The 25,013-nt window shown below is 40.1% G+C and overlaps 2 protein-coding genes across 4 annotated transcripts; one reads left to right on the top strand and one right to left on the bottom strand.

Moving 5' to 3' along the window:
• The first annotated feature begins 6,745 nt into the window (after window positions 1-6,745).
• rps6kb1a (ribosomal protein S6 kinase b, polypeptide 1a) lies at window positions 6,746-18,652 on the top strand. Its single transcript, XM_062433880.1, has 15 exons — window positions 6,746-6,886; window positions 7,891-7,934; window positions 8,796-8,916; window positions 10,295-10,363; window positions 11,001-11,148; window positions 11,347-11,404; window positions 12,947-13,047; window positions 13,187-13,277; window positions 13,368-13,458; window positions 13,585-13,692; window positions 13,786-13,848; window positions 13,986-14,063; window positions 14,144-14,251; window positions 14,889-15,001; window positions 15,338-18,652. Exons 1-15 carry the CDS (start codon window positions 6,815-6,817, stop codon window positions 15,594-15,596), a joined length of 1,524 nt encoding a protein of 507 aa, XP_062289864.1. The 5' UTR covers window positions 6,746-6,814; the 3' UTR covers window positions 15,597-18,652.
• On the bottom strand, window positions 18,429-22,415 carry rnft1 (ring finger protein, transmembrane 1). Of its 3 annotated transcripts, none has more exons than XM_062433883.1 (9): window positions 22,174-22,415; window positions 21,141-21,610; window positions 20,983-21,059; window positions 20,782-20,882; window positions 20,347-20,500; window positions 20,078-20,236; window positions 19,927-19,992; window positions 19,735-19,836; window positions 18,429-19,563 (listed from the first exon to the last, which is right to left on the bottom strand). In XM_062433883.1, the coding sequence occupies exons 1-9, from the start codon at window positions 22,188-22,190 to the stop codon at window positions 19,429-19,431; spliced, it is 1,281 nt and encodes a 426-aa protein (XP_062289867.1). In that variant the 5' UTR covers window positions 22,191-22,415; the 3' UTR covers window positions 18,429-19,428. The 3 variants fall into 3 exon arrangements, with proteins under 3 accessions (XP_062289867.1, XP_062289868.1, XP_062289865.1); XM_062433884.1 differs by having other exon boundaries at window positions 18,438-19,563; window positions 20,782-20,867; window positions 22,249-22,415; XM_062433881.1 differs by having other exon boundaries at window positions 18,442-19,563; window positions 22,249-22,415.
• Between the last annotated feature and the right edge of the window lie 2,598 nt (window positions 22,416-25,013).

Here is a 25,013-nt window from a genome sequence, read left to right as displayed (position 1 = left end):
CGGAAAAACTGCCAATAGATGCATAGTTGGTCAGAGGTTAAAGTTTTACAGGTGCACTGGGAACACATAGAACACCTTGACTTCCTGAAGAGTGGGGAAATGCTAATGTTAATACTCACTGTCCAGCTTCAGTTTAAAAAATACACACCCCCCCCAGCCATGTTAGCAGGACTTTGAGGCTGCAATGCCTAAAATTAGACACACTAGGAATTAAAAGTTTTTCATGCATAAATATTTTTATAAATATGTTTTAGCTTTGTTCTTACCGCCAGCAGTGAGGAAATGTTTAGCCGGATTGTTATCCAAATCAAAGGATTTATAATCTCTCCTGTGTCTACTGATATCTTAGACTCAGCCTGTCAGCTGATCTGTCATCAGTCTAAACTGTTCTCTGTCAGCCTCAGGTGTATTGTTAGTTATTTTTAAGCCAAGGGAGAGTTTAACTTTTAGGAAAATGCACTTTTTGGCATTTTTTTTTGCAGAGAATCAGATGAGTTTAGCATAAAGACTGGAGACAGGGGTAAACAGTTAGCCTGACTGTGTACAAAGGAATAAAAAAGCATTTTACAAACCTCTAAAGTGCACTTATTATCCCATTATATCCTGTTTGTTTAATCCATTCACAAGACAAAATGTAAAAAAAAACAACAAACTGTGATTTTAGGATGTATGTGCTGTAACAATGTCTTGATAACCAGTCACTGAGCGCAGTGACTTCCTGGAGTCTCGCCTAAACTGTGAGGTTGCCGTGCATACAATGCTGGGTTTTTTTTTTTTTTTTAACAAGTTAGCATGCTAATGTTTGCAGTACATGTCACATTGTTGTGGTGGCATTCCTAAAAAACCCAAGGAGAAAAAAAACGCATCTTTCTACATTCATCATTTTTGCCCTGATGTATGACAAAACAAAGAAAGAAAAATCCATCTATCACGCCACAGTATTCCCCCCTGTGTCTATATACCGCCATCAAAAACATATGACATTACTATTACAAACTGAAGCTCTCAGCCTTTACGACATTGCAATCAGAGCTAATTTTAGTCATGTCCACATACTCTGCATGAGGCCTGTTTACCGCATGCAGTGTGGTTGTGTGCAGCATGCCCATCAACGTGCTGCAAACCACAAAGAGCAAACAAAACCAGACACATCCATGCCAGACTACACAACAAACACACTGTGCTCCAAACTCATATAGACCAGCTTGTTGGCAGTGATATCCCACCATAGGACCTCACCTGAGCCCCCAAAAATGCTTTATAGTCCCTCTTTTTATGTGACATCTTTGATTGCTCCCACTGTTGAGCAGCATCTATCATAATCACCAAGCCTGTCCTTTCCTTCCACATCCAGCGCACTTTATACCCACTGTGTTGAAAGCAAGTAGTCTGTTTCACAGGTCCCCTTTGGTCTTTAAACTATTTGCTCTGATCCTTCAGTGGCCACCTCAGATCCTTTCTCAAACCTCCTCTGCTTTTCCCAGTCCTCTCTTCTCCATGTTTTCTTTCCTAATCCTTCATGTCTTCAGTTCTCTGTGGTCCATCCTTCAAAAAAGGAGAACTTTTTTTTAAATTCCCCTTTTAAAAAAACACAAACAAACAAAAAACAAAACACAAAAAAGACTACAAACTAAAGCCACCACACAACTCAAAAAGAGGGGAGAAAAGATTAAGACCATTTAAAGTAGGGTTCATTTTAACAATATTTAAGTTGTGAAGGTTTGTGGTTCAGTAGAAGGAGAGAACAGGAGGGTGTCTCTATGAAACCCACACACTAACATGATTTTAAATCTCTGTGGAAGTTCTCCATTATCAAGGTTCATCCGCTTTTTTTCTTTATTTTCTAATCCAATTCAGTATCTTGAGGGAAATTAAATTTCTTGAGGAAATCAAATGTTCACACCCTTAACATCCTTACATGTTCTCTCAAATTCCCGGTGATATGTGAATCGATTTCTGCCAGGAAAAAAAAAAATAATACAATAATGAAAAGTTAGTCATAATGTGTATAAAAAATATAAATTAAGTCAAAATTATGAGATATGAAGACAATTGTGGATTTATCATATCATTAGCATTTTCATTTTTATTGTCTTTTTTTTGCCATTTTTCTGCTGGGAATGGGCCTACATAGAAATATGTACATGTATATATAGACAGTTTCATTTCAATATTTATTCACTGAAGCATTGTGTTGGTTTACATATTTCGAAGTGGTTTACCATTTAAGTGTTGCGACACACATCTAAACCAAAAACCAAGCTCGGCTGACCTGACATACATATTATGGCTGACCCTGTGAGACTACCGGCTCTCGGCACAAAATAAGCATAATACGTAGAGGTTACAGGGATTACTTTACCAGATGCTTACATGTCTGGCTTTTAAAACTCACTTTGAGGCCCATACTCTCTTTTGGAAAATAAACCTTGCTGTCACCTTTTCACTGGATGTTGCTGTTGGATCTGAGCTCTGATCAAATAGCTTACTCATCTACTGTGAAACTGTGTCAATTACAGGCTGTTGCACAGTTAAAGGGGAACGCCTGCCATTTAAATGTTTTAGTAGTATTTACAGGGCAATTGAGAATCATGAAAACAGATATGGAACTGTTTTCTCATGTTATTGGTATTTATTGTTTACACAAAAAAAACATTAAAATTGAGATGGAACACTACACAATCTTTGTCCTGCAGTAAACACCAGGCTTCAACACGAAAGAAAGAAAAAAATCAGATCAAGATGCTGACAGCTTTCACCCTCAGTTTTTAAACCTTTCATACTGACAAAGCCCAAGCGTGAGGGCACCACGCAGTCAGTTGATGTGCAAAGTGATTTTGAGCGAACACAATATCGACCTCAAGTCCTCACAGAGACCCACAACTGAGCTCTGCGACTTTCTACCAGTGTCTAGTCAGGTCTTTTATAAACATAAACAAAGCTAAACAAAACAGAGAACACACACAGAAAAGATATTTTGTTACCGAGGGCAGCTGGTTTTGATCACCAGGCAATCAAAGTCAACCAAACTATCAGATGCAACTGAGGCGGTGCTCGCAGTAACGCTACCCTGCAGGGGGGCCTTTCTCGTGCCTCCTGAGAGAGATTTTTGGCAAAGCACCCCCCCCCCCCCCCAGACTAAAAGAAGTTGTGGTAAAAGATTGACCTACCAGCTCCTAAACTGAGGACCTGCTGAGAATTTCATCTGTAATCATTGTCACTTCTACTACTATATGGTGGAGGTCAAAATATGGTTTAATCACTGAAAAGCATCCTCTCATCTCATCAGTGGTTGTATGCTGCTGCTGCTGCTGCTGCTGCTGGGAAGCCCTGCAGACAGCTTTCACACCAGCTGCACTGAAGGAGAGCAGCAGGAAGAGATTGCTAAAGATTACGTTCATTTAATACGCACTTTACCCCATCATCATTATGACTAACCATTTCATACCCTTAGAGTCTAAAAATAAACCAGTGTTTTGCCGAAACTGGAAAAAACTTACACATAACTTCTTTCAGGATATTTAGAATTTCATTGTTTTTAATTGACGAGTGTGTCCTATGTGAACTGAATTCACTTTATATTATATAATTTTATATGATATTATATATATAACATTGTTTTTTTAAATACTTTTTTATTCTGCTTGTGCTTGATGGAAAATGTCAAAAAATGTTTCTAGTATAAAGATATTTAGTTGGGATCCAGCTGTGATGCATTCAACTGGACAGATTGTTAAGGATGCATATCAAAAGTGTATCTGTGAGATGTGTTCAAATTATACTGATTTATTTTTTCAACTGTTTTTTATAATTTGATTTATATATCTGAAAAGGGTCTCAGGCTGTCTGAGGGGCGCGGCGAATAAGTATGAAGAGCACCTGATAGATTTAATGGGCCCCATCTGCAGAGAACAATGATTCATGTTTGGTAAAAAGGCTACATCCCCTAATTAACATAAACATTTTATGGGGTGATTCAGAAGTAGTATGTTATTCCCTAAATGGCATTTCTTTTCTTTTTTTTGTTTGTTTTTGTTTTCTCACTAGAAGGGCACCCACACAACACCTCCAGTTTACATTACATCCATTACATCAGCATCTAATAGATTAGTACGTTACATCCTCCTCATTTAAAGGGCACATCCTGTTTTCTCACCCATGGAGGTACTTCATCACACTTTCTTCAACTGAAAGGGCACCAATAAGAACACTTCATTTCAGACTGCCACATATAGAGAGACTCTATATGGGGCCTTTCATTCTGATTTACCCATAACTAAGACAGCCATTATAGAACTTTAGTATGTTTCCTTCTTTGTGAGGGCACCTTACAGGGCATTTTATCATGTTTGCTCTACTGTGCATGTTCTTTTCCTCACAGGCATCAGGGCAGACGGTTGCCTGTACTGCCCTTCCCCTGAATCTGCCAGTGTCTCTCACAAAATGTGCACTCGGGGTGCTAAGCATGGGTCTGTACACTTGAATAAAAGAGACACATTTTCTTTCCTTGATCATTAACATTTAACAACATTTCTTAAATAATTGCAAAACTAGCTGGTCCATGTGACTGTTAACATGTGTTTCCAATTCCTACTCCTTTTTTTTTCTTTCCAGAAATGCAGAGCTAAAAAGAACATCTCAATGTTTCGTATCCTCATTGTTCCATATAGTTTGGTTTGATGTCTTGTATAGTTTCTGCCACTGACTGAAGTAAAAATATACATCTAGATGAAGTTCTAAACCACTAGGGGGAGCAATAATAAATACATAACAGTTTAATAATATATTGGCATTTTGGCAGGGACTTGGGTTGGACTAACACAGTGCAGCTACATGAGTACATTTTAGGATGAATGAAAAATGGCATTCACACTCTGACAAGGATTCTCTTTTTCTTGCTGCCACCTAGTGGTAAGAAAAGGGGCTTGTAGGCAGATCCTGCAGTGAATTACAGGGATTTAACCTGATTATTACTGGGTGGAACACATTATACCCTCAAAGTATGAATCTCTCAGCAGCCGTTGCCTCAGGTGCTTGTCCAGCATCTCAGATAAGCTCAAAACAAAACAAACAGCAACAACAAAAAATCTGTGTTGAAATAATTAAACCACACATTCAAACCAAAGTGTTCGAGTTTGAATAATCTAAACTGACAAACCATAATTAATGGACATCCTAAACACTTTAAATCACGCTCTGTGGTAAACATTTAATAACCACAAGCGTGATGTTATTTATAAAGCATTGTAAATTTCGGTGAAACTCTGTGTTCATCTTCACACACTTAACTTACCGAGAAACCCAATTTAATTCAATTGTGTTTGACAAGTTTAGATGTAGCCACGTAAATAAATCTCAGCATGAAAAATTAGAGGAATCCAGTCGTTTTATTTTCTAAAAGAAAGGAGGAAAAAAAGAGATGTAGGAGCAAACAAGAGGATGTGAAACTTTTCTTATGTCAAGTGACCCAAAACCGTACCAAATTATACAACCAACTCCATATTAACTCCATTTAGGTTAATCAGATAATGATTTGACAGATATGAATGTGACTGTCTATACTGTAGGTAGAGGAAACCAGAGGAGAAAAGTGAGACCTCTGTAAAGAAGTGACATACTTACACATTCTCTCACACTCCTGCAAGTGAGTAAGATAATTGGGACATTAAATTATTCCACAGCTTTCTGGGAAGTGTTGGAACTGTGTCAAGAGCTCCACTTTTGTGAATGGAGGGTCAAAGCCAAATAAGGTCGTGGCTCAGTGCGGCTGCCACTAACCACCGTCTTTAAATGACATGAAGCCCATCTGGAGGTGTGTAATGCTAAAGTAAACATCATAAATGCATAAAGAGCTTCAGTTGTAAAAGCGTTATGTTCACTGTTTGGATGGGGAATTATTCATCCACACACCTGGCAAAGAAAACTATGGTGATATCATTTTAAGAATAATATTTTATTTTATTTATAATAACACATTTACAATTGTCTGTATCAGTAGTTCTAAAACGTTTTCATGTTAAGGACCCCTAAACTGACACAATTTAGACCACTGACTTCCATTTGATAAGATTTTTTCCCCAATGTGTCCCATCTAATAAGATGTTTGATTTTAGATGTGTTCTTACAGGAAGTGTATGAAAGCCATTACCGAAATAGTTATACATTATGTTATTATGTTACTTATGGATGGAAGTATAGTGAAAATAAATTATTCTACTTTTTGCTGGGGACCCCCTGGAACCGTCTCAAGGTCCCACTGGGGGTCCCCGGACCCCACTTTGAGAACTACTGGTCTATATTAGAGCCCAAAACCGGTCGAAACATATTAGAGATATTACATTTCTAAATATATATATTTTGTGTACTGTAGAAATAAGTATCAGCAGTAATATAAAAAGTAAAGGCTTTAAATAAAATCCAATGTAACTTTTTTTTTTTTTTTAGATCATTCAATAATGCAAGTTTTAATTGCTCTGATAGATTGAGGAAATGTAGTCTTGTTAATTTAATTTAAGGGCAGCTGTGTCAATTCTATCGCATCCCGTTGAGATGAAATGCCCCCTCCAGCTATCACTGCAGGTTGTCACTTCTTTATCAGTAAGTTTTGAGATGCAACCAGGCCAGCCTGAGCCGAGTAACGCCGGTGACCGACACTAGAGGCTCTTCCTGCCGCCTGCTCGTTGTGTTGTTGTGGTTAGCCGGAGGTTAGCTGGAGGTTAGCTCATGCTTTACTGCTGCAGCCGGCTGTAACGGTGATGAGGTGGGGGAGCGGGGCTGTGCTTTGCGACTAAACACTGAGTGAAGAGCCGCGGCCATGGCTGGGGTTTTCGACATCGATTTGGATCAACCGGATGAGAATGTCTCTGACGACGAACTTGAAGACGGGGTGAGTTTGCGTTAGCCGGTTAACACGTACGTTAGCTTAGCAGTAGCTCCGAGGCCTGCGTTGCTACTGTTCGTGTTCGTGTGCCCATTATCGGACACGTCCTCGCCCATGTTCCCGCGGAATCTGAAAGCCCTTGTAAAAGTCACTACACTGTGTTTAAACTACATTTCGGAGCGTTTTCTGAATTTAAAATGATAATATACTATATAGTAACGTTACTAATAAGTTCCATTGCCGACACCGGTCTTTAACATTAGACTCAAAGAGTGTTTGGTGTAACGTTAACCACCTCCGGCTTTAACACCGCATAAACGCGTAACGGCGTTAACTGTTTACTCTTGGGGTGTCCCAGCACTGAAGCCACAAAAGCAATAACGTAGCGAATGAGTTGTCTAAAAATGAAAAACGAAATTTAAAAAACAGCCTTAAGGAAAGCCCCCGGTTAAAAATGAAAATAAGTCGATTCTACAGCGGGCGTAGCGACGTGTCCGATAATAGAGATATCGTTGAAGCTGCTTGCATCGGCATTCGTTTATTGTAGGGATGTAGCTGCATTACCCCAACTATTTACACGAATGCCGCATGTATGGTGTGACAACTGCTTTGACATTATAAATAAGTGTGTTGTTAACGGACTCAAAGTTAAGCCATCCGCCAACAGGCTGAAATCAAGATAATGCTAGTGAGAAGTTAACGTTAGCATCATATACTACTTTGGTCATCGGTTTACTAGCCAGCGCTGATTTTAGTGACAAACCCTGGCTTCATTAAATATATAATTATTATAAATAATACAATGAAGTTAAAGAGAAAGTGTGTGTGCCTCTTGAACTAGCTTAGTGATTAGTTAGTTAGCAGCACTACCTTTTAGCTATAATATTTGTCTGTCCAACACTATTAGTAAAACAATAAGTGTATGAATAAGCGCATGTTGGCTGGTAAATAACAGTGGTCGCATTAATTTGTGCTGAGATTCTCTGTCCTGTTGTTCCTCTTGTTTTCAGGGCCAGCTCAGTGAATATATGGACCAATGCAGTGGCTTTGAATTGTGAGTATATAAGCAATACTCAGATGACTGGGTCAACAAAGGGGCGACAATGTCATTTGGATGACTGAAGAAGTTTTTCTCTGGTGACATTTAAAGTGCTTTGGTGGGCTTTGTGGTCATGCTTTTTCAAATGTATCTACTGGAGTATTACTAGCACACCGAACCACACTACCAAAGCATGAGAAATTACAAGTGGGTGACAATTTAAAGAGAAAATGAACATAAGAGGGTGGACGATGACAATACAGCTTCAGTGCTCCTTGGTGTAGTCTCTTTCCCTCTACTAGAGGGACGAACACCATCCTTCTAAAAGATAAATCCATCTTCTGGTGTCTCCATTATGATGGTGGAGAAAGTGCTGTCTGGTCTAAGCTCTCAGATAGGTGTTTTAATTGAGTGCAGATCTGGTGATTGTCAAAGCATATGAATAGCTCCATTTTCATACACATCAAACCATTCAGCGAACCCTCCTGTCCTGTAGGGACATTTGTTGTTTTTCTCCACTCATTTACGCAGATTTTTCCTTTAACTTGTCGCTCATTTATATGTATCCAGTAGAGTATGATGTCATCTTGGATAGGCTCTCTTAAAGTAGACAATAATCAAACTTGGGGTCACTTAACTAATGTGCATCTATTTGAGGGACATTTTTATGAAAAAGTTTGGGAACGTCCCCCAACAATGCAGACCCATCTCACCTAGTCAGCTGTTTACAGCGCCAACAGCAAAACTATTGTGCCACCATTAACCTCAGTTGAACCATTAATCATGTCTATGACCCAATCTCTTGTAAATCTATGTGTTGATATTCCTGTGTTTTGAAAGTGATTGTTTTTTCTTTTTTTGTTTTTGTTTTGCCAGTAACATGGATGACTGTGAGAAGTTTGAAATTTCAGAGGACAGCGTGAACAAGGGAACAGAGCAGATCAGGCCTGAATGCTTTGAGCTGCTGAAGGTTTTGGGGAAAGGTGGCTATGGAAAGGTGAGGCATCTGATTCCCTGGCAACGAAATGAAAACATCAAATCCTTTACCACACACCTGTCTCCTCATCTGTTTTTCTCTTAAAGATGTGACTTAATTTGAAATTTTGATTTTGCAAATTGAAACCACACAGCACAGTTGGGTGTTTGCACTTTATGTGACTCTTCCACGTTACACACCTATTTAGGAAAAAACAATGTAGTCTGGTTTGTTGAAATGTCCTGTAGGATGTCGAAATGTAGGTTGTTGAAATGTCCTGGGAAATACCACTTTGTCATTTGTTGTTATTGGCCTAAGACCTGTTACGCATTTGCTCATAGCTTTAAATTGCCAGTATGTGGGGGAGGATATTATAGTTGTTTTAATATTCCAATGGGTGGGGAATTTTTTTTTCAACAAAGTGACTGGAAATTGGAAAAAAATCAGTTATGCAAGCTAAAAACCTCAACATTTTTGTAAACTATCATCAACCCTTTCAAATCCCAAGACACATATTCTGATGTTTTTGTGCTGTGTGAAAGTTACAAAAAAATCTTCTGCACCTTTTCACTGTAAGATCTGGCACCCCAGAACCATCTTCCTCTTTTACCCAAATCAACATAAAACAGAACTATAATCTGTATTTACATTGAGATATCGCTCTTGTTTCTATGGTTTTATTTTGGTGTTAACATTGTGTTATTTTGGTATTACCAAACTTTACAGCTCTGAAAGTTTCCCGATGTGTTTCCTGACAATGAAAATGCACATCAGAGTGATTTTTTGGAAACATTATTTCACTTGGCAAACAGATGCATGACTTTATTCTTTATTGAAGTGGTTTCATGCGCGATGACTAAGAAGTCTTTTTCTGCAACTTACTTGGCATTACGAAGTCATTATATTTTTTGAAACACACTGTCATTTGTTTTGGTGTTCTTGTGTAGTCATATGTTGTGGCATCAGTTTGCTGTTCCGTGGCTTTAAAACTGAGAGCAAACATGGTTTTTTTAAAGGACTTTGTGGGCATACAGATAATTAAAGCACAGACATTAGCTCACGCAGGAACAAAGCAGCTCCTGGTGGCACACTGGTCATCACTGTCCACTTGTATGTAATGAATACTTTACACACAAATGGACAGGGAGAGTACTAGAAGAAGAATAGCTATTTTAACCCACCAAGAGTGACTTTTGTTTACGGCTTAGTATGAACACACATTATGCAACACACCGGCACTAAGAGATATTTTTCACTTGTGCCAAATCCTTTTTTCCCAGCATCATTTGTTACGACACAGTTGAGACATATCTGACAATAAAAATGGTGACTCATGAACTATTAGCACAGATGTAATGTCTTTATGGATTTTGCTTGATATGTTGTCAATGTTTTGCAGGTGTTTCAAGTTCGGAAGGTATCAGGCGCCACATCTGGGAAGATATTTGCTATGAAAGTGTTGAAGAAGGTGAGTGTGTGAATCTGCCTGTGTCAGGTTTGGCTGTAAGATGACTATTTCATTGATGTAGAGAGAAAATCAGTAATGCTCAATCTGTCCTTCAACCACCTATCAGATGTGAGCTTATCTGCCCTCTAGTGTGCAAACACAAGTATATATTGGGAATAAGCTCCTTAAATACTCAGCTGACTCTCAAACCCTATACAGCACGGCTGTGTGTAGGGTTTCACATGTACTTTATGTGACTGTGCCTTTTTTTTGTTCCATTCTGGTGACATATTGGTGCATTCAGCTATGAAGCCAGAAGCTAAGGGCAGACCACCCAAAATAATGGCTGCATGCTTTTTCCCATGAAACCTCAGAACTGCCGCTTCTGCTCAGCTTGGCGTCCTCTCTGCAGCTGTCACTGAGCCGGTGCCTGACTTTGCTCGAAAAGTCAGCTCATATTCCCCGAAGCTTGAGGTTTTGGGTAATGGCTGTGTTTATTGGCTTAATGAGACTTGACTGTAGCTACCATGCTGGCTTCCTGATTCCACCTCTGCCTGTGCAGCTGATGTTGAAGCTATGACACCAGCGAATGGGGTTTAAGTTATTGCCCGAATGGCTTTCGCACCCTGATTCTCCACGCTTCTCTGTCCCTTCCCAGGCCATGATTGTGCGTAACGCAAAGGACACAGCACACACCAAAGCCGAGAGGAACATTCTGGAGGAGGTGAAGCATCCTTTCATCGTGGACCTCATCTACGCCTTCCAGACAGGGGGGAAGTTGTACCTCATCCTGGAGTACCTTAGCGGTGAGCATAGTTATTCCCAGTCAAATATATAGTATAAACTCCCACAGTCTTTACTGTCATAAATGTTTTTGATCATCTGTTACATTTTATGAGCACTAAACAGTATAACAATCTAACGGGCATTTCTTTCAGCACAGTGAAAATGTAGGTCTCCGTTTCAGCTGAAAATACATTTCATTTTGTATGTGGTAACTGCAGGTGGAGAGCTGTTTATGCAACTGGAAAGAGAGGGCATCTTCATGGAAGACACTGCATGGTAAGTTAGTTTGTCTGTCACTCTGGTAAATAGTTAAACATCTTGCTGGCGATTAAAATTAGCCTTTAGGTTTGCTCTGCCTTGTTTACAGTGTTTCTGGTGATCCATGGGAATTTTCCACTGAAAAATACATTTAAAAAAAAAGAGGTTCTGAGTGTTTAGAAACTAATCAGGGTGTTCTGCTTAAACATGTCCATTTTAAATTCCTTTGAATCTTTTCATCCACTTTTCCGCTCATACCTATTGTGTTTGTACACATATTTTCAAGGCCACCAACAAGGCCAGAAATTCCACATAATTTCCCAAACGTCATTATGATCCATTGTGTCTGGCAGAATAACAATGACAACTCACTGAGTGTGTCGGCTTCATTTAAAGCAGGTGGTACAGTGCTTGGTTTTAACACATCTGGACTATGGTCCGGTGCAGTTGAAACGGATTTGCAGAAGTTTCTGATAGAGTGTTCGGTTCCTGAACTGTTTATTCAGACCAGGAGGTTGTGGGAATGCATGGTGGTCTCTACTGCCCCAAGGTGGAGAACAGGCTGGCATGTGGTCTTTTAACTTTCTTCTGCGGATTATCTAATCTAAAACAGCCAAATTGTCTTTTCTTAAGAATAACTTTTACTAAGAATAAACACAAGTGACAATAGACATGGTAGCTCTTCCACAACTCAAAACTTACCATCATTTGTCAGAAAATCCCTGAATATAAGAAACATTTGAAAGGATTCCTAATGACCCAGAAATACATTCAAGGCATTTCTGATTAATACTGTGGTCATATAGTTCATGGCTAGAATATAGTGGAAAGTGTATATATATATATATTGTATTGGTAGACTATGTAGTAATGGGCATTTTGATTGCAGTCTGTATGCTGCAGTACTACTGATTATATTACAAACTAGTACTGTATCTTGTTCTATTTTATTGTTTGTTTTAAATGCATACGTCCATGTATTTAGGTATGTGGACATGCACATATGTCATATTATTTTTACTATGTGTGATTTTCTATGGGCCCTAGGAAGAGCACTGGTAACAGCTAATGTGGATCAGAAGAGAAAAAAAGTGTGGCCAGCAATTAAACTTCTGGATTCTCACAGCAGCACATTGATATACTTTAGATGTAGCCCACACATGCCAAATTGCGTCATGATGTCGCAAATTCAATCTGGAAATTAGACAGTCCTCTTTCACGGAATCTGAAGTTCAGCACATTCAGTCTTGTGAAAAGGGGACGGTATGCATTTCTCAGGCAGCGTGTGGGACAAAAACTTGCAGCACATGTTCTTCTGTTTTATAAACACAGCCTGAAGATGCAAGTGGTGATTACATGAACCAAGCTGCTGAAAAAATGGGGTGTGATATTCTTAGAAATAACCTAAATGACACTGAGGAAAATTCCTTGACTGCAGATCATTGAGGAGCAATTGAGAGCTTTATGTGGGTGGAATTTTTAGGAAAATGTATAAAATCATTGATGGAGAAAATGCTTTTGCTTGAATGTTTGACCTGTGTCTTGTTTTGCTGTTGACAGTTTCTACCTGGCTGAGATCTCAATGGCGCTTGGTCACTTGCACCAGAAAGGCATCATCTACAGGGACCTGAAGCCTGAGAACATCATGCTCAACAACAATGGTACAGACATTTCAAGTGTCCCTCACAATTGGCAGTTTAGAAAAACTACAGCTAGACACATGTTCTTTACTTAATCTCTTGTTTGTTTGGGGATTTGTTTTTTTTTTCATGTTCTTGCTTCGCCTCCATTTCCTTCCAGGACATGTAAAGTTGACAGACTTCGGTCTATGCAAAGAGTCCATCCATGACGGAACGGTCACCCACACCTTCTGTGGCACTATCGAATACATGTAGGTCGCACTAACAGCAGGCAGATTTTCAGATGAATTCAGTGCAGTGCATCTGCTTTATCATGTTGTCCATCCCCTCTCCTTCGTCAGGGCTCCAGAGATCCTAATGAGGAGCGGACATAACCGTGCAGTGGACTGGTGGAGTTTGGGAGCTCTCATGTATGACATGCTGACAGGAGCAGTAAGTGCACATATATAGATGCCACAGTATCATCAGTAAAGCGAGACAAAGTGTTTGTCACAGCACTGTGGCTATTAAAAGGTTCATTCAACTTGAAGATGTTTACTGAACTATTTTGTCTCACAGCCTCCATTCACTGGTGAAAACCGAAAGAAGACCATCGACAAAATCTTGAAATGCAAACTCAGCCTTCCACCTTACCTCACACAAGAAGCCAGGGACCTCCTGAAAAAGGTGGGTCATAAAATCCTTCCATCTGCCCCACTTTTCTGGCTGTGTTGTTCATGCAGAGGCAGAAAAATCAAGTGTCCACATGTTCTCTCTTAGCTGCTGAAACGTAATGCCTCATCGCGACTCGGGGCTGGACCAGGGGATGCTGCTGAAGTCCAGGTAAATATGTGTTAATGTAGCAATCTGTGACTTTAGATGCTGAATAAGTAAATCAGGATGTTTCTTTGAATACCTGGTGGTGATGATGAAATCCCAAACGTCATTATTAACCCTACTGCCGTCATGGTTTTTCCCAGGCCCACCCATTCTTCCGACATATAAATTGGGAGGATCTCCTCGCTCGCAAAGTAGAGCCCCCGTTTAAACCTTTCTTGGTAAGTTCATGTTTCATGCAGCAACATTTTCTCGTGACTTATCCCTGTGAGATTATTAATCGACCCGCCTCTTCTGGTAGCAATCGGCTGATGACGTCAGCCAGTTTGACTCCAAGTTCACCAGCCAGACTCCAGTGGACAGCCCTGACGACTCCACGCTCAGCGAAAGTGCCAATCAAGTCTTCCTGGTGGGTAACAAGTTCTGTACCTCCCCAGCAAATTTTCTGATTCACTATCTTAATTTCTCAAGTACAGTTTTGAGCCAGGAATAATTTATGTAGTTACTCGGGATGCAATGTTTCTGTTAGATATTGTTTTGTTGGTATTATTTTTGTCAGTCTTGGAGTAAGTGTAACTTTAGAAGAGTATTAAGCAGAAGAAGCTACTGCTTAGCAACACGTGGGAGATTAGTATGTTTGTGTATGGAAAATGAAAAAGAGGTGATATAGAGGCAGTTACCTGAAAGATGACCCAGTCTGGTATTTTCTCATAATTTTATCAGAGTACTGTGACATTTACTCGTGACTTTAACGGTTTCTGTGTTGTCTGCAAACATACATACAAACAGAGGAAAGGTCTGGACATGATGTTTTTTATTTCCTTTTCAACAAGTGGGCCTTACGAGAATCGGTTAATGCGTCCCATCTGGTTTAGTCCTGTTGGTTTTCCTGGAAGCTTCACTCACTGTTCCACCACATTGCATGATCTGGTTTACTCAGCGTTTCATTGCTCATCATCAGCTGTGGGTTGTTTTTGGAAAGATTGTCTTTGAAGAGGTGGACTCAGATCTCTCTTCTGTTTTTGTCCTCCCCACCCCCTGCTCAGGGTTTCACATATGTGGCCCCATCTGTGCTGGAAAATGTCAAAGAGAAATTCTCTTTCGAGCCAAAGGTCCGCTCACCACGGAAGTTCCCAGGAAGCCCGAAAACACCTGTGAGGTAACAGTAAATAATTTTTCTCTCTGGTTTCCATTTTATACAGTAAGTCTACCCCTCCTCCACATGTCCTCTGCTGACCTTGTAAATGTAGCCTGCATGGCCTCAGTAAAGCCGTCTCAAGTCTCTTGCAATGGCACAATAGGAATCCTCTCAGAACTTTTAAATAATTGTTTATCATCGTCATTGGGCCAGATCAGTAATGGAAATGTTGACATGAACTTAATGAAGACAGATTTGAGACACCAGTAATGAGAGAACACTTGCTTGTCAAGCAGAGAAAGGAAATGGATGAACTTGCAGAAACCAAACTAATTCTCACATGTCCCTCTGTCACAGTCCGGTGAAGTTTGCAGGTGGGGGCTGCTGGCCCCGGGGATCCACAGGCTGCCCATCCCTGCTGTCTGCCGGCAGCTCTGTAGAGCAACCCATGGAGATGTCAACAGTGGAGCAAATGGACACAAGCAGCAGCAGCAACTCCGAGGCCTCAGCGCCACTTCCCATCAAGCACCCTTCAGGCATCAACGCAGGACCCTACAAAAAACAGGCCTACCCCATGAACTCCAAGCGGCCCGAACATCTCCGGATGAACCTATGACGCACGGCTAGCGTACAAAACATTAGGACTCTTCCAATTCCTCCTCCTTCCTTTTTATCATTTCCTTTCAAAGAGACTCGTAGAATTTTTTTTTTTTAAAGAAAGTGACTGACACTGTCAATGCCGATCACCAGCTCTTCCAGCAGCGCCTTTCCTTCTCTTCTCTTGGCCTCCCAAAATCCTCCTGACCCAGCCTGGCATCCTCAGCCTGCCGCAGATAATCAGTGAAGTACAGTAGATATCTGGTCATTGGGAGAGATGATGTGAGAGAAAGTGTACCTGCTCGTTGGCTGTTTTATGCCAGCTGACGAGCGGGCCGATGCTAAACTGGCATTATTATGATTTACTGGTGCTCTTTTATTCTCAAGTCTGGATAATGTTACTTCTAGTTCTTACGACTAGTTGCTTTCATCGTATTGAGTGGGATGATTGTGTGAGGTGTACACTAAGATTTTGGTTACAAGGGGTGTGTGTTGCCCCCTCAAAATGCCAGGCATTTTCTCTCTTTTTTTGTTTTAATGATCACTTAGTGATAAGAACCTGCAGGCCACACTGTCAGAAGGTAGATTTCTTGGATAATAATCCACAATGAACACAGTATTCCTTCATGTTTTTGAGGAAAATAATCACATTGCCTTTGTCACTGGAGTGTGTGGTCAGGAGTAGGCGGAGCACGACTTGAGAAGAAGCAGCTATAAAAAGATGGAAGTGAAACTTCAGCTGAAAGCATCACTTTACCACAATCAATACCAAAATGCTGGCACTGCTTTACTTCTCCAACTGGAATGCTTTCCATAGCAAGCCTATCCAGAAGCACCATTCAGTTTCTTTGTGTTGAATGTCAACAGACTCCAAAAGCCTTTTTTTTGTGTGTGTGTGTGTCTCTTAAATCTCCCGCGCTCACTTCTGACGACGCCCGGCAGCATTATTTTTTTAACTCGCGTGGCCTTGTTGCCATGGTCACAGATGGAAACTGAAAAACATGACGAGACAAGATGACCCACAACACGCTCAGCCAAGTTGATATCACTGCCTTTTATTCATTCAGGCTGCATTGATGTACTTTGTGCTTTGCGCATGCTTTATGGTGCATTGACAGTAACAGGGCTCTCAGTGTTAGGGGGATGAATGCAGACTTAAATGAGCGGACCATGTACAAAATCCTGTTTGAATTGAAGGTGTATGTCTTGTTTATGTGATTTCAAGCTGCTATTTGAGCCTCTGGGAGTCAAGCCATCTCTTGCCCTGAAGCTGACCACACCGCCGGATGCAGATTCCCATGACGCTAATTGAAAATGGAATGAAAGAAAATTTGCCTCAGTATGAATGGCTCCAGTATTTGTTACCCGCTTGTTGTTAAACGAAACGACCAAAATCACTGTTTTAAAGAACCAAATTTTTTTTTATTATTATTGGTTAACACACCCTGGAAAAAGAAAAAATGGAGATGTGTTACTGTTTTTTGTAAGAACTGCACGGTTGAGACGACCACATTTAGTTCACTTTGTTGTATTAATACTGACTTCCACAACAGTGACGTTAACAGACATTGTCACATGTTCCTGTAAGTTACTACTTCGGTTTTTCATATGGATGAAATTGATTGATTTTCTTCTTCTACCACTCTGGTACATCAACTGTGTTTAATACACTCCACTTGTTACTCCGCTTACTTTGCGTATTTGTGACAATATTTATTTCAAGTGCCATTGTTTCTCCACTGCATTGTTCACACTATGCAAGCTATGTATTTATTATGTAGTATTCTTTAGATAAGGCAGCAGAATGTGTGATTTATTTGATTTGAAATTCTCGTCAGACTTATTTTGTCATAATAATATTAATAATAATAATACTAAGCATGTACAGTATGATTTTATTTCCACAGAACATGTCTTACAGTAACCTCAGATGCAGCTTTTTTTTCCTTTTTTATTCCGAAATCGAGGAGGGTGACCTAAAATGTCTTACAGTATTTATTGTGTGGCATAGTATCATATTCAAGGGTGAATTTCCAGAAGAGGGAGGAGAAAAAAAAGAACGTTTTGATATCTTAAGACTTTCCTTGCTGAAAACTTGAACTCAGTTTGTCTTTTTGCAGTGCTTGGTGCAAGGGCAGTATATTAAGAAATGATGCAAAAACCAATGGGAATGGCATTGTGCCTTTGCTGACAGTATAGTGTGTATGTACAGTATGCTGTATATTGTAAATGTGTGTGGAAGTGGCGAGGAGTGACCCGTAAGTTTCACTTCCTGTTATGTTTCTGAAGGATGTTCTTTTCTTAGCTTCACCAATTTATTAATATGATCCAAGCATGATCATTTGACTCTCAGTGGAGTCTATGAGTTGTGGGAAACTTAGAGATACATTTAGCCTCTGTTCAGGTATGCCTGTGTTCAGTACATTGTGTGGAGTTCGAACAAGCATTGTCCCCACCGAGATGTTTGAGAACAACCATCTTATCAAGTTTACTTGAGGTGGAAAACATCATCTCTGAGGAGAACTGGTGTTTTTAATCGCTGGTGGGCATTGAGAATACCATTAAATTTGTCACCCCAACATCTGCCCATTAAGTTGGTATGTATCATGTACATAATGAAGTCAAAATAAAACTAAAAATGAATGGATCCTGTTTCAGAGCTTTTCGTAAACTATGTTCTGTAAACTGTCATTTTACAGCATTTAAGGATTTGTTTAATCTGTCTTAAGCAGGTTGTACTCAGCCCCTGTACACTAAAGTCTGAATATTACCTAGACTGATGTGATTTGACTTTGAGGTGTGGCTGTTTAGTAGATAATGGATTCTCAGTTTTCCCACATAAATCAACAAGTCACAAATGTCATTCAAATGTAGATGTTTATTCGGATAGTTTATGGATCTAAATGGGAAAAATAACAGTGAAATGAATTTCATACATAATAAAATAGATGCTTCTCCCAGTCTTTGGTTTTTTTTTTTACAAAACGAGGCTACATTGCCTCTATAGAAAAATAATTTATGTGTAAATCAATCTCACAAGCTCAGTTACATCCTTTTTTTTTTTTTTTTTTTTTTTTTTTGAATCAGCCATTAAAAAATAGTCACTGAAAGCAAAAGGCAAACTGTATTGAGCCTGCCGTGTCCATCCTCAGTGCCTGGATGCAGGCTGGGAAAGGTGTGGTCATTATTATGGCTTCCTTTTGCAGTATGCTAGTTGTCAGCCCTCCAATCTCACATTTATTTGAACCCTTTCAAGTTGAAAGATGCATCTAAAACAGAATTTCGGCAAGCACTTTCGATTAGAGGTTTGTATGTGGCTGCTAACCTCTACACAATTTATTGATACAAATCAGAAAAATCGCTTCCAAACATTTAGAAACACTGGATAAGAAAGGATTTGTGTGTTGTATGTTTTTCAATCTTGTGATAAAAGGAAAACGGTTTAAAATACTCATTTATATATATTTCTCTCCCCTCCCATATTTATAGTTGAACAACTTGCAGCCCCATGAGGAAAATTTATATTTGTCCTATAGACAAGATCAAAGGTGAACAAAGCAACACAACACAAGAGGAAACAACTGAAAATAGAAAAGTAAAAAAACACTTGAGGGCATGAAAAAACAATCAACTTTCAGTTGTCTATAAGCGTGACTAGTAGGGACATACTGGTCGTTGTGGGTCCTTACTGACCTCAGCCCTCAGGGGGCACAGCCCTTTGCCAATAAATCAACAGTGTGTACAACATTACTTGTCAGTGGAGTTTGACAGCCAGAAAAAAAAGAAATCACATTAAATACAAGCTAATATCAACATCCCCAACCCAAAATTCCCCACCCGTGCCTTATTACTCAATAAATCTGCAGGTGTGGAGATGTGGCTCCATCCCTCCATTTGTAGACCTTCTCTGTGATCACAGTGCGGCAGAGAGGGCAACTCTTCTCCCGGTTAAACCACAGAGCGATGCATTCGTCACAGAATATGTGCTGCACAGCAGAGAAACAACAGGATGTCAGCATGACTTTGCATTTACAGTAAATGATTAGATAAGAACAACGGATGTGCTTCACTTCATCTACTAGCAACAAAAACAATGCCAAAGCCTCTACAGTTGTATGGCATGACAGGCCCTGCAGTGCACACTTGTATGGTTTTACCTGACAGAGCAGAGCCCGAGGCTCCCTGTACTCTCCCTGACAGATGGGGCAGACGTCTCCAGCCTCGCTGCACTGACTCCTAGTGGCTGCTGTGCCTGTATGCTGAAGAAAAAGAGACAAAACAATTCAATAGAGCTGGCACTAAATTCTAAACATGTACATTTTTTTAAAAAGAGGGTGTTCCCCACTGACCTCGCCATTTAGAAATATCCTCACAGTTTTCAGTAAAGACGTCCACTGTCCGTACAATGCTAAAAGCTGAAAGAAACAGGAAAAACAACAAAAAAGTGAAGTAAACTGAACACAACAAAAATCTATTGCTGTTTAGTTTGAGTGGTCGCACCTTCAGTATGAGGTAGAGCAAAGCCAGCAAAACCCCCAGTGTGAGTCCAGGGGTGCCGTCAGCCTCCTGGTAGGTGACCAGGTAGCGGAACCACAGTGAAACAGGAGCAATGCTCTGGTGGACCTGACCAAGCTCCTCAGTCTGCATCAGCAACCGCCCCTGAAGACAAAGATAAAAATATTCTGAATTACGGATACAGCCCTGCAAAGACCAAGTGTTTCAGTGATCTCTTATATAAGTGACCCCAAGAAGAAATCCACCACTCTCACCTGAGCTCTGTAGGTCACCAGTGAAGAGGGCAGCAGCAGAATAAGGCACTTTATCCCCATAAATAGGAACTTTATTACGAAGTTGGTGATGCCGACTGCCCATAAAACCTCCCAGAATCCCAGCGGCTCAATAGTCGGGCTGAGGAAGACGAGGCTGGAAGGAGGTCAACAATCAGGTTAAATGGCACCATCCAGGTACACTTTTCATTCCATATTAAGTTGTCTATCAGAGTTCAGAAGAAGCCATGAGCCCTATTGGATGAAAGGGCTGTAGTAAAAACACCCAGAGAGTGAATTAAATTACCACTTTGAATTCTGGTTGCTTACTCAGCTCCCAGAGACAAACTGAGATTATATCCTGTGACCAATGACCTATTTTTGGAACATAGTCACATGGTTCTTTACAGAGGTAAATAATGTTAGATAATGTCTTACCAGTGGTAAAGTGTCTCAGTGAGAAAGGTGTAGTAAAGCAGGAGGGTGGAAGAGATCAGGAAGAACAGCAGCCACGCACACTGCAGCTTTGAGTGTCGATCCTGAGAGGGTGCACATAAGAAACATTTAATTTCAGAAATCCTGCAACGGTGACCATAAATGCATCATGAATCAGTGTGTGTTTTCTTGTTTGTGATTTACCTGAAGAAAGACTTGAGTTTGAATGTTTTTATTCACATATAAAAAAGTTGTGAAGAGGCCGACCCCAACTGCTAGTCCTGGTAAATGAGGAGAAGCAATAAGACAACCTGTCTTGTGTTGGCAATTGCAAGAATGCTGTTTGCTTTTCTAATACTCACCAAGAGCATGTTGGATGATCAGTTTAGCACACAGTATGATGAGGAAAGGAAGACTCTTTTGCAGCCAGCGAAAGAGACAGCGGAGCTCAGACATGGAGGTACTGGGTTCTCCTGAGTCCATATCAGAGTCAGGCGGGTCAAGCTCAGGCTCTGAATTGGAGTGGTGCTGCGCTCGATTGTGTCCATGTGAATGTGAATGGGAGTGGCCGTGGGAGTTGACTCTGGACCTCCTGGATGACGTACCTCCACTGGACTCCCCAGACCCACTGTTCATGGGTACCCGCACCTCATTGCTCTCAGGGCTGGCAGCAGCTGCAGCAGCAACAGTACCAGGGGCCGGTGTCCTGGTGAGAAGCTCCGGTTGCAGAGTCAGGGATAAACCATTTCCTGCATGAGCACCCCGCTCACTTGAATTCGGCTGCATTACAGTAGGAGACTCCCTCAGTTTCAGTGCTCTTCTGCAATCACTCCTTTGACATGAAATACAAACAAGTGTCATCATGTGTCATGCATCAACTGCAATTAAAAGCTGTAATAACTTCTATAATATTGAGTTAACAAGTGTAAACTGCATATTTAAAAGCTATCAGTTAAATCTATCAGAAAAAGTAAAGCATTTTGGTCTGTATCAGGACTTTGCATTTATGTTTGGGTTGAGGATTCCTAGCCACTGATTTTGAACTACATTTAAGTGTCTAAGTTAGAAACACACAAAAATCACAGTGATATGTTTACTTGTTTAAAAGACTAAGATATATACAAGCTTCCACGTAGCACATGAACGCGTCATTGTTTTTTGTGCAGTGTCATTTGCATAAATGCTGCTGCACTAACATAAGTTTTGTTTGCTAACTTACACTGATTTGCAGTCAGCATTGGAAGTGTTAGACTACGTCAGCTCACAATTACAGCCATACCCTTTATATTCATATTGTTGACGGCTAATTAACGTTGTCTGAATCAGTAACTCTCTGAAGAAGTCATTCTCAGGTAATAATAATAGTAATAGTGGACACAGCTGTCCGTTTCCTACCGAGTCGCCGTTAGCATTAGCAGCTACCAGATGCTACCGGGCCACATAAGCAGCTGTGTGGAAGCTCCGGCTCACCTGTCATTCTGCACCCGGAGTTTCATGGTAAGCTATTGAACCCCATCTAATACAATGTCCGGGCCGCCAAACGAAACAAAAGCGAAACTAAACCAAAAAACAAAACTAAGCAGTTAGCTTTCAAGCTAAGCCATAAGCTGCTCGTCTCGCACAGACATTTTGACGTCGTTAACGACAACAGACGTCCGGAGCTTCTTCTGACGGGTTTAGTGTGCAGTGTGGGATGTGAAAACTGCGTTAGTGTCACCTAGTGTTTCCCTATTAAATTACATTCACTGAAAAGTAGTAAACGAATTTGGTAACAAGTGTTTATAAGCATGAATTAGTGGTTTAATTAATGGTTAATAAATCATTTCCTAACGCTTTTTTTTCTTGGCACTATTTGTAGTCAGTTTACAGTTCACAGGCACGGTTTCACATATAGACATCAGTCTGTTGTCTTTACTCACATTCTTTGTCTGTATAAACATACTTGGCCAATAAAGATAATTCTGATTTTATGACTTTTTACGATTTTATAAACAATTAAGCTATTAATAAGTGTAATGTTTGGGTCCTTTCTGTACCAAGCTGCAGCACATCAAGACCAAACTGATAATAATGTGATGATATATTCTTCCAAACCAGTGGTCTCCAACCCTGCTCCTGGAGAGCTACTGCCCTGCATGTTTTAGGTATCTCCTCACTCTAACACACCTGATTCTAATAATCAACTCATTATCAAGCCCTTTGACGAGCCTCAGCTGCTTGATAACGAGTTAGAGTGAGGAGATACCTAAAACATGCAGGGCAGTAGCTCTCCAGGAGCAGGGTTGGAGACCACTGTTCCAAACTGTTTACCTGTCCAAAAAGCAAATCCATTCTGTGTACTGAGGACCAACATTTGGCTTAAGAATAACCCAGTCTGAGTGTAGTGTAGTTTGTGTGGAGTTGTCTGACTTTTCATATTTGTGTTATTAGATTTGATGGAGCTGCACAGAGTTCTCCAGAGGAGCCAATAAGTGAAAAAGACAACCTGCGGACATTTCACCATCATTAAGTATTAAGTATTTTCTCATTAAACGATTCTAGGACTGACATCACAAACACAACAAAAAGGCATCTACCGGTCATAGCTAGCACTTCCGCCTCAAGCATCTGCTCATGAAATACAGTATAGTTCCATATTTTGGGACATTTTTGTCAACAGTTCGATAAGAAGTTTGATGCCACTCTCTTAGCGTGGTATTGATCATCTCATGTAAGAAAATTGCCCAAAAAGCGCTGATTATCAGAAGTTGCCCTACTTCTGAGATATGTACTGAAGCTGTTTGTCTTTGCAGTGCAAAACCTAGCTAGACCACACATTATATAGAGAGCCTGACAGATGAGCCTTAACCCGAAAGTTAAACTTGACTTTACTGTTGCCTAGAACTTAGCAGCCTCATAGCAGGAAGCATTCAGCAGCATTGCTCAATAATCAGACTGCTATAGCAAAAATAAATATTAAACTACAGCAAGAAGTTTTAAATGCAAGCCATAAAAGAATGGAATAAAAGATGGAATAAACACAATAAAATGGAATCAGAATAAATAAATGAATCAAATAAGAAAAAACAAAACAAAAAAACTACACACCGCAAGATAGGGTGACTCAAGCCACACAAAGCATGCATTCAATAAGGCTACTCTACTACTCAGTTCGCTCTCAACACAGCACAAAGCCTCACTAGAACAATAACAAAAATAATAGCAAGTGGCCCATTCAGTTGAATTAGTAAAAGTGTTAACTACAACTTAATGATAAACAGTGGCTGGCTTCCATTTAACTCTAAATGAAACAGAAGCACATTCAAATAAAAAATCTAGTATTTAACATATCAAATATTTAACATAATGTTAAATTGCTGAATTGGAGCACAGGTATAAAAGCCCAGGTGAGCTTTCAGACCCTTTTTATAGATCCAGCCTCCTGGCTGGGACCCAGTGCTAGAATTTCTTATAGCTCTCTCTCACATTAGTAAAATCTGTGACGTCCTGCAATGACAACTCAAAAAATGCCTGCAGTGAAAAAGGCCTATTATACTTCAACTATTCCCTCACAGTGATATGACTGTTATTTCTGCTGCTACAAACAGTAATATAGTGAGGATTCAATTAAAATGTCGGCACAGAGCCTTGAGCTCAACCAGAACCATCACTGCAGGTATGAAATGGACACCAACTGTTAGCCCAGTCTTACTGCCCAATATCATTGGCTGACCTCACCTATGCTCTTGTGGTAAACCCTTGCCGGACATTATGAAATCATATGGAAAACCTTCCCAGTAAAAAAAAAAAAAGAATGAATAAATGGGCATATATCAAGTTTCAGAGGTCAGGATGTCCTGACTTTTAGTACCTAAAATGTTTTAAAACTCCACAATTAATATGAATGCAACTCGATTGTATCTTTCATTATGCCACAACTTTCAAACTCCACAGTCCCTTTATATAAGACATACATTTGCAGTCTCAACACCCACAACAACATAACCCAGACTTCATCATCAGGCTTACTTCATCAAACTTGTTAAAAGCTCCTCCAGAGCCATAGAACACATGTGTTTTCACAGGCTGAGAAGTGCTACTCCAGCAAGTTAACCAATCTTTTTTGTGTAAAATAAGAGGAGTGCTTGTTCAGTGCCGATTGTTTTGGAATGAGATGTTCAGCAAATATATGTGTTCAGGCATCCATGTACTCTTGGCCATATAGAGTAAATTATTACTCTGAACGCTGCATGGAA

The sequence above is a fragment of the Scomber scombrus genome, chromosome 14 (assembly GCF_963691925.1).
Source record: "Scomber scombrus chromosome 14, fScoSco1.1, whole genome shotgun sequence".
NCBI lineage: Eukaryota > Metazoa > Chordata > Actinopteri > Scombriformes > Scombridae > Scomber > Scomber scombrus.
Note: the sequence above shows the minus strand (reverse complement) of the source record. Positions and strands in the feature narration are given on the sequence as shown.